At 36.7% G+C, this 9,648-nt stretch overlaps 1 protein-coding gene across 2 annotated transcripts in view; it reads right to left on the bottom strand.

The window, feature by feature from the left end:
- Window positions 1-9,648, bottom strand: part of LOC110029268 (serine/threonine-protein phosphatase 6 regulatory subunit 3-like) — a 30,763-nt gene that overhangs the window by 9,736 nt on the left and 11,379 nt on the right. For both annotated transcript variants that reach the window (XM_020731489.1, XM_020731490.1), the window contains exons 9-11: window positions 8,384-8,478; window positions 8,040-8,242; window positions 306-403 (exon numbers count right to left, since the gene is read on the bottom strand). In XM_020731489.1, the coding sequence (XP_020587148.1) occupies window positions 306-403; window positions 8,040-8,242; window positions 8,384-8,478 (396 nt within the window). The remainder of the gene's footprint in view (window positions 1-305; window positions 404-8,039; window positions 8,243-8,383; window positions 8,479-9,648) is intronic.

Genomic DNA, 9,648 nt, shown 5'->3' with positions numbered 1-9,648 from the left:
TATATATATATATATATATATGGTATGCTTTTTTGCTGATAGTTGTCAGGTAAACGTTTAGTTGAAATGACATAAAACTTGATCTATCATTTAGGAAGTAATATTAAACAAAATGCAAAGTTCTAGTATATTAAGAAAGCATATGGCATATCTACAACTATATAAATAGTGTACATGCAGTAATTCCAGCTTCCTAGACAGAAAGTTAAAAATAAAACAATATTATCAAGGAAATAAGAATTAATATCCATTTCTAACTTGAATGATACACGAAGGTACTACGTAATCTGCCGACATTGTAATACCTTCAAGCGGTGTTTCCCAAGAGGAGGATTTAAGCTTCCGTAGGTAGTTTGCAAAACCACTTCTGAGGCAGTATCATCTAGTAACTTCAATAAATCACCTTCAAGAGACATAGATTGTCATAGCATTATACTAAGAAAATGTAAAAAAAGGAAACAACAGAAATTTAATGAACAATAAAATCTTCCCACCCCAACCAGTCCCCACCACCATCTGCATCTTGCATCGTTACCAGTCTATAGCTCATAACCATAATCAACGGCAGGCATCAAAACCACAGAACTTTCGACAACGAAAGCAGTACATTTTTCAAAGGTAGACCCATTACGATGGGTCTTCCAATAGGAGCCATATTTCAGACTGATGCAGGAGCTTCCCACAGACATTTTTGTGACACCTACTATAGTACCACAAACCGCCGCAATAAATTGCGAATTGGACAAGTCTAGGAAGGCCAGTCGACCCTTCCTTCACATGGATTTCGCTCCTATTGGGAGTGAAGTCCACTCCAATTTATCCTAAGTCTAAAAGCAATGTTGTTTTCGTGTTTTAGCTCAGCTTTTAGAGTGTTTTGGATCAGGACTGCTGCCGGTGTCTCTTTTTCCCTTCGAGGGATGTATCCAGGCATTCAGATGGTGTTTCGGTTGTATCTCACTCCCGAGGAGGTTATTATTTTCCCTATTCCCATTCCACATCCTCCCCACAATTCTTTTAGCCGCCCTTTCCGTTGCAGCAGCCCAAACAACCACATACCGTGGTTTTTCCATGCAATCTCCCACTTTTCCTCATTGTCGTCTGACACGGAAGCTTCCCCGCATGGGACCCTCTACGATCCTAATACAGTGTCGCTGCAATCTTGCGACCCTTGTTGCGGCCCCAAAACCACTTCCACGTCTAGACCGGGTGCAGTGAAACTTGGGCAGCAAAGACAGGTTCATGTTGAGATTCTGAGGGCAAATCAACCTTAAAAGGATTTGGCACCTCCTTCTAACAGTGGGCACAATCCTTATTACCTAGGACTTATAAATATGATTCTTATGTGAAGTTTTTTAGTTTTTTTCATGATTCTATTCAAAACAGTTGTAGGTGGTGCTCCGACTATAGCTTGTCTGAGGTGGTGCTCCGACTATAGCTCGTCAGGTGGTGCTCCGACTATAGCTCGTGGTGCTCCGACTATAGCTTGTCTGAGGTGGTGCTCCGACTATAGCTCGTCTGAGGTGGTTACCTTCTTCCAAGAGAGTATTTATCCTCGACCTTTCCTTCCCCGCACTCCTCATTCGCTGCCACGCCTCGTTCCTCATTGCAGCCTCCCAAAAATAGTCGTTTCCTACTAATTTCTATTGTTTCAACTTTCCAACCATTTGCTCCTCTTATTTCAGCTAGAAATCATATGATAGAACTAAGGTTATGCTAACTTTGATAGCAAATAATACGGAGTTAACCCAAACAATAATAAGAACACAAATATTATTACTGAAATCAAATATGTGATTACAACTACATTCACTTAAATACAACAACAAACACAACTAAATATATCCAAAGGTAATAGTCGGTTTGGTGAGTGATCCATAAGAGGATGGTGATGTGGCGGTGGATGGCTATAGAAGGTGGAAGAGGAAGTTGGAGTGATCTATAATAGGGAAAGGTGAAGGTTGGCGGGCTGAACGATAACAAATCGGGGCTCGTTGGAAGGCTAGAACAGCGGCAAATAGCTAGGAACAGTTGTTCGAGATGGCGCAGCGAGCAAAAATGGAGATGATGGGAGGAATGTGTGGGACTGCGAAACGACAAAGAGAGGGTTGTCTTGGGCTGCAGTAGCAAAGGCGGATGGCTGGACAGTGAAGAAGGGTGGCTAGAATGAGTGGTAGCAGATGGCTTGCAAGAAAACATAATGAGTGTTGTCTAATGGTTTCGGCAGCGAAAAAAGGAGGTGACGGTGGCGATGGGATTGTTGTGGAGGATGGGAAGTCAAGGATAAATACTATATCGGGAACATGCTACACCTAGAGCACCACTCACCCCATGGAAGAAGATCAACACCTCATACGAGCTACAACCGAAATACCACCCTCCATTGGATAAAGCCCTACAAGAGGGAAACCAGAATAACGACAACTATCATGCACATAAACATGACCAAAACTAACCTTAAACTCTCTGAAACACAAATATATAAAAAAAAAATAAATAGAAATGGGCCAAAAGGCCGACCAAACATTCCACAACATAAGAAAGCCTGAACCAAACTGGTCTAAGCAAGCAACACTTCGCCCACTCAGGTGTAGTACTTCATGCTTCCGCTACCAGACTAGCAGCCAAGCCCTAAAGTGGGCGTGAGCCCATGAGTGATGTCGAGACAAGGGAGGATGCATGCAACCAAGGGATGCTAAGATACAAGGCCGTGACCAAGCTACTTTGGAAAGGAAAAACGCCCCCCAAGGACAAGAAAGTCGACAAGACATGTAAGACAAGCTCAAAGAAAAAAAAGGTATGTGCTACGCCTGTGCCTAAGGGCAATTTAGTCTTTTATTAGTTACTATTGTGGAATATAAATATGACTCATATGTTTAGGGTTCGAGTTATGCAGAAGATTGTGGTCTTGAGTCTTAGTTTTATGATTTGAGAGAGAACGTCTACCTCTTGAATTATAAGTGTTGGGAGAGATTACCTACCTCTTGAATTGTATGTGCTTGTATTTATGTATTCATAATGAGTTATTTTGTATTAGTGAAAAAAATATTTATTTTGCCGTAATTTTTTTTTAAATTCATCTTGAATCGTATCAGATTGGTATCAAAGCCATTTTCTACAAAATTTAGGGCAAAAAGAATTTTTTTTTCTTCACTAAAACAAAAAATTACAACATGAAATCATAAATATAAGCATCTACAAATCGAGAGGTGGGAGACAACTCCCGACACCTACAATTTGAGAGGTAGGCTCCCAAATCCTAAAACATAAAACTTGAGATCTCAATCTTATACATAACCCTAACCCTAAACATATTAGTGTATTTATACCCCCCAATAATAATTAATGAAAGATTAAATTGCACTTAGGGGGGGGGGGACTATTATTATGTCGGTGCCTAAGAGCAAATTAATATTTCATTAGTTATTATTGTGGGGTATAAATAGAACTAATATGTTTAAGGTTAAGATTATGCATGAGATTGTGGTCTTGAATCTTAGGCTTAAGGTTTGGGAGAGCACCAACCACTCAAATTATAGACGTTGGGAGAAAAAGCCTACCTCTTGAATTATAGGTGCTCGTATTTATGTATTCGTGTTGTGTTATTTTATATTAGTGAAGAAAAAATACTTGTTATGCCCAAATTTATGTGAAAAATTAGCTTTGATAGTATCAAATTGGTATCAGAGCTGATTTTTCACAAAAAATTAGGGCAAAACAAATATTTGCTTTTCACCAAAACAAGACAACACAACACAAATAAATAAATATAAGCACCAACAATTCAAGAGATAGGTGATCTCTCCCAACACCTAAAATTCGAGAGGTAGACTCTGAACCCCTAAAACCTAATATTCAAGACCACAATCTTATGCATAACCTTAACCCTAAAAATATTAGCCCTATTTATACTCCACAATACTAAATAATAAAAGAATAAATTTCCCTTAGGCGCAGACGTAATAATATTCCTCCTAAAAAAGCATCTTCTCCACAAAGTGGGAAAAAACAAAATTGATGCTAGATCAAGTCGTTTGGCTCCCATGTGGCGTTCTCATCTAGCATTTTTTTCCATTTAATCAGAGACCCGTAATGACCCTCACCATCTCGAAATTTCGTCTTGTGCACATCCGTCAACTGCATTTGAATCTGATGGTATCATAACTTCAACTCAATCCAAGAAAATATTATCGCCCCAGACAACTCATCCATTAGCTCACTGATCCCCGAAATCTCTGCCAACTCTGTAACATGTTTCTCTTACATGTTATGCAACTCGATCAAGAATCTTAGCAATGTGTTCTAAATCACCCTCATCATAGTCTTCAGCGTCACCAATATCTTGCACAAATTGGGTTCACCTCAAAGCACCACGATCTTGTCTTCCTCCTAATTACTCTGCAATATCCAAACTAGTCCCTTACAAACACCCCAGCTTTTCTCCACCTCTCTTGTTCCTATCATTACTTCTGAACCATCTTTTGCACGAAAAATTATTGCCACAAAAGGCATTCGTGCAGATGGATGCAACCCTTCGTCAAAGTCCCACCAACCATGGTTCCTTGTCCCAAACCAAATAACTAGTGATCTTCTCCAACCCCAAATTGCATGCCGTCACGATTTGCTTGTTGTCGCTTGTACCAAACCTCAATATGTCGTGCAATTCTCTCTAGATGTTGCCACTCGAATCTGTTCTCGACTCATTTGTTCAATCCTACTTGCTTCCTTTTGTTAAAACCATCCAAATGTCATGCTATTCTTCCAAGTGTTGCCACTCGAGTCTGCTCTTGATTCCTTCGCTCGATAACACAGCTCTCGGTCTGCCAAAAGCAGCGATGTTGCCCAAATGTCATGTGAATCGTCCTTGTTGTTGTTGTTCGCGTTCATTACTCGATCTCTCGAAGGGTGGAGGCAGATATCCCCTCCATGGACTAGAATCGCCACTTGAGAGATGAAAAATATTCCTCCGCTTCATATCTAATTTAGTTTACCTCTTTCTCTAATTTCTTCTCTAGAGCGTCTACTCATTTGGGTGTCATTACTCACATGATTATTTTTATCAAGTAAACTAAACTTGTGTAAGCTAAAATCCCGTCGATGGCTTCCCAAGTAGTTTAAATCGTGCTTGTACTGTAAGGTCGCCAACCGCTATCCCTTCTTTGCTTCTAGAATCGCCTGAATCGCGACTGTATAGGCAGGTTGTATCCTTGATCCCGTGCTTGGCTTCCCAGCTAGGTCGAACCGAGAATGTATCACGTGGTTCTATCTTGATGGGTGACTATATGGCCATTATGTTGCTTCCCAAAAAGCTGGAATTGCGAATGTAAGAGTTGTTGGAATCACAATTGTAAGCACGGAAATTGTTGGAATCACGATTGTAAGCGCAACAACTATTGGAATCTCGCTTTTAAGCACGATTGTATTCTGCGATCCCGTTGTTGGCATCCCTACGCAATCCCGTCATTGCTTTCCCCGCTAGCTCTGATCGTGATTGTCATCATGCCATGTATGTGATTCCAACGTCTCCTTCCCAGCTAGCTCTTATCGCAATTGGATCGCCTGATTTTGGCATCCCAACGATCTTGGCATGTCCCCACTAGCTCGAAATCCTACATACCCGCTAGCTCTAATGACGACTGTATCGCGACGATGTAGGCAGCAATCCAATCAACTTTTTCCAAGCCGCGACTGTAACCTGATCCTGATCCCAGTACTGCAATGTGACTCTGTTTGTTGTTTCCCCATCTTTTGCTTCTAACAAAATCGTTTTCTGATACCAAATTGATACGATCCAAGCCAATTTTAAACATAAACTAGAGCAAAATAAATGTTTTTCTTCACTAATACAAAACAATATAACACAAATATATAAAGATAAACACCTACAATTCGAGAGGTAGACAATCTCTCCTAAACCCTAAACCCTAAACCTAAGACTCAAGTCCACAATCTCATGCATAATACTGACCCTAAACATATTAGTCATATTAATACCCCATAATAATAACTAGAGTGCTTGTGGTGAAAAAAAAAAAAGGTGCAAAAGCTTGCACAATAATGAATGCCAAGAAATTTATGCAAAATTTCTAATAAACTAAGGGTGATGAAAGAAGTATCAATATCTTGAGAATGGGAGAAGAATGAAGGATCAGTCTACTCAAATCATCATGTATCAAAATGTCAACCGAGTAATGAGAAATAAAGGAAATATAATTATATGCAACTTATACCAACAAAAGAACTATATAATATAATTATTGCCGCTATTCATTCCTTTTATAAGTGTATTCGGAGTTAAATATAGTTTAGTCGAATCCAGCAAATAATTCTCAATGGTGACTCTTCAACTCGAATGTCAAACCATACACAGCTACTGTCTTGTGACTCGCCTATTCCTTCTCCCTAAGTTACCATACACTTGTACACTCAATTTTACGAGCTACGAGCTGAAACTAACGCCATCAAAACAACCTCTCCTCAAAACTCAACCAAATTAATCTAACATAACCATCAGTAAATTATGTTCTTTAAAACTCCTCGTTCTCATTCCAGATAAAAGCTGCCATACAATGGGATTTTGTTAAATTTTCCTTCAGCTTTCCCAGTACTCATCCATCAGCAAGCACTCAAGGCTACCTTCTATTTTCTTCACCAAGCAATAATCAAAATAGATGTCTTCATTTGCAACTCCATCCTTCTATATAATTGACTAATCATACAAACCCATCAATATGACTGGGTGATTAGTTTAACGATCAAATAAATTTGGCTTGAACTGAGCTTAAATCTAGCGAAACAAATTAAGCCACATCTTAGAGATGTGGAGTCAAATTTCTCCAACAGATTGCAAAATCAAAATACACTGAACGGTTATGATACAAATATTTTTCCAGCATTCCTAAAAAATCATTTACAAGTCCATGAACTTGAGTAATACCGTTCCTACCCTAGCTATCATCATGTCTACAACTAGAGCTGCTCAAAAACGATCATCAAAAGAAAAGACCTCGCGTTCAATTCATTTAACTAATATGCTTGCAAATATTCAATGATTATTTTAAACTAACTTTTCAAGCAAGTTAAACACAGCAAAAAAAAAACTTGTTTGATCCTGTTCAGCTCATTATTGGCTCAAAAAATATATAACCATATTATTAATTTATATTTTTTTCAATTTATTATATGATGGGCTTTTCTTTTGGAAATTCATTGAATTCAAATAAAAACATTACTATTGAGCCTGAAGCCCTGTACGACCAGGCTACAACATTGTTTGCTTAATACATAATAAGAATAATTTACCGTGTTCAACTTGTTATTTATTTTTATTTATTTAAAATCAACTAGTGCTCAACTCAAATTAGAATAAGTCTAACACAAACATGATGTATAACAACCTAAAAGTTCAACGAGTTGAATACAAATGCCCGGTAACCTTGCACGAACTCAGATCATTTACATCCCAACAGATCACCCTCTGAGCTCTATAAAAATGAGAAGGCTGAATTGTATTGAACTATATCTCTCAATCTTCTCTTTACTTATGCTAGGTCTAGAGGCAAAGGTAGATGGAGAATTGAAGTTCAATGACTGTCATTCGTGGCTGGTGCCATGTAAAGGGATTTCTTCATTGAGAGGCTAACAATGAACACTAGAATCAAGAGGTAAAAGCTGGAAGCAAAAAATTTTTTGAGTTCATATTTCTATAGTTATCATAAATATGCAGATATATATATCCATATCTATATCTATACATACATGCATATAAATATGCATACATACATATATACATACATCCATGCATGCCCACACACACACACACAGAGACTATATATATATATATATATATCTAATTCAATCATGAACTGATTTCTATCCCAAATTGGATTAGCTCAAATTTAAATCATTCACCCCCCTCTCTCTTCTAGCAAATCAACCTATCTTCAACTGATTTAGAAAGATGAATACTATCAATCCTAAACTCTGATGACTGAGCATTTTCATCCAATTGACAATAAACAGAAAATTATAAATCAACGCACCTAAGTTCTCTAGCATGGCATTAACAGTATCTGGGTTGGCATTGACCATTGTTCCACGGCTTAGCTGACTTCTGAATGATTGGTATGGAGGAGGTAACAATTTCTTAGGGTCCAATAAAGATATGCATACAGACAATGAGTGCACCAAAACAGATTTGGGTCGCGAATCTTCAAAGGCATGATGTAATAATCTTCCCACAAAACTGCAACGCACAATATTACTCTCAAAAATCATATTACCTCTGTAAACAGAAAATAATTATAAAAAAAAACTAAAGCAAAGGTCCCAAGCACATGCAATAATTTTTTTTAATGACAATTCCAGTAGCCGCCAATACTGATACCTTGGGCTGCAAATCTTGGCTGCAAGTCCAGGAGGAGCATATCTAGTAATCGCACAGAGGACTTCAGCAGTGTTAGCATGAACTTCAGGCAAATTCTGTACAAAATTACAAAATATACGAAAAAATGGTCACCTTATAAATCTTTAACATTAAAATTTTAGACTGGGAGCTTTTTCAGTAAAATCTAAATCCACAAAAACTAACTACGGAATAGATAAAGAGACTGAAAATTCTGAGGCAAGGGTGATAGCACTGTAATTGGCTGCATAAATTAGTAATGCAAATCCAACGTACAAAAATTGCAAACAGCAGTATAAGAACCAACAAAAAACCCCCCAAAAAAAAAAAAAAAAAAAAAAAAAAAAAAAAAAAAACATTGTTATGAACCAAGAAAACCAGTACAAGCTAAACTTTTTCTTATTAAAAGAATGTAAATTACGAAAATTGACTACAGTAGAAGTTTTAATACTAATTAGCCATTTATGAACTAACCATGGCAGATATAGACGTACAACTAGAGGAGAAACACCAAAAATATCAATTGGAAAAACACCAAAGAGAAAAGGAGATATGTTCATACCAAAATAAAAATAAAAATAAAACACTAAAAAAAATCACTACATATTTGTTATTTCTAGTAGAAGAAATGTTAATCAACTCTAGGTCAATCCCCATATGTAAAATAAAATTAAAAGGGGTTTTACAGTATATACAAATTCAATAAAAAAAAGAAACAATGAAAGCTGGAAGTTTTGGAATGGTGTGGGAAACAAAACAAAAGTTATAGCTTTGGATAATTTATATAATAGATATGGCATCAAAGAAAATGAGAAAAAGTGATCTATAGAATAGCAAAATAAGAGATAAGAGATACAAAATCTAAAAATTTTGATAGTGCTTTAAATGTGAAGATAACAAAATATGATCATGAATTTTAATGATATTGAAAAGGCATATGATTAAGTTTCATGATAACTTGCTGTACATTAAAGCGCAAAGATGTACTTCAGATGTAAATTTAAATTATTATATAAACAAATATATGATAGATCATTGGCTAATTTTAGTAGTTGTCTAGTAATAAGTTTACTCCAAATTAATATTAAATTTTAATCTTTTTTCTATTGATTATGAAGATGCATACAATAAATATTCATTAAATCCAATAAAATTTTAAAAAATATATCAAATTAATAATATAATCAGCTAAACACTTAAAGAACATTTTGATTTTTTTTATAGAATTTGTATCGGATATAATAGAT

This window comes from Phalaenopsis equestris, unplaced genomic scaffold (assembly GCF_001263595.1).
Source record: "Phalaenopsis equestris unplaced genomic scaffold, ASM126359v1 Scaffold000552, whole genome shotgun sequence".
Classification (NCBI taxonomy): domain Eukaryota; kingdom Viridiplantae; phylum Streptophyta; class Magnoliopsida; order Asparagales; family Orchidaceae; genus Phalaenopsis; species Phalaenopsis equestris.
The sequence above is the reverse complement of the archived record's forward strand: the minus strand, read 5'-3'. Positions and strand labels throughout refer to the sequence as shown.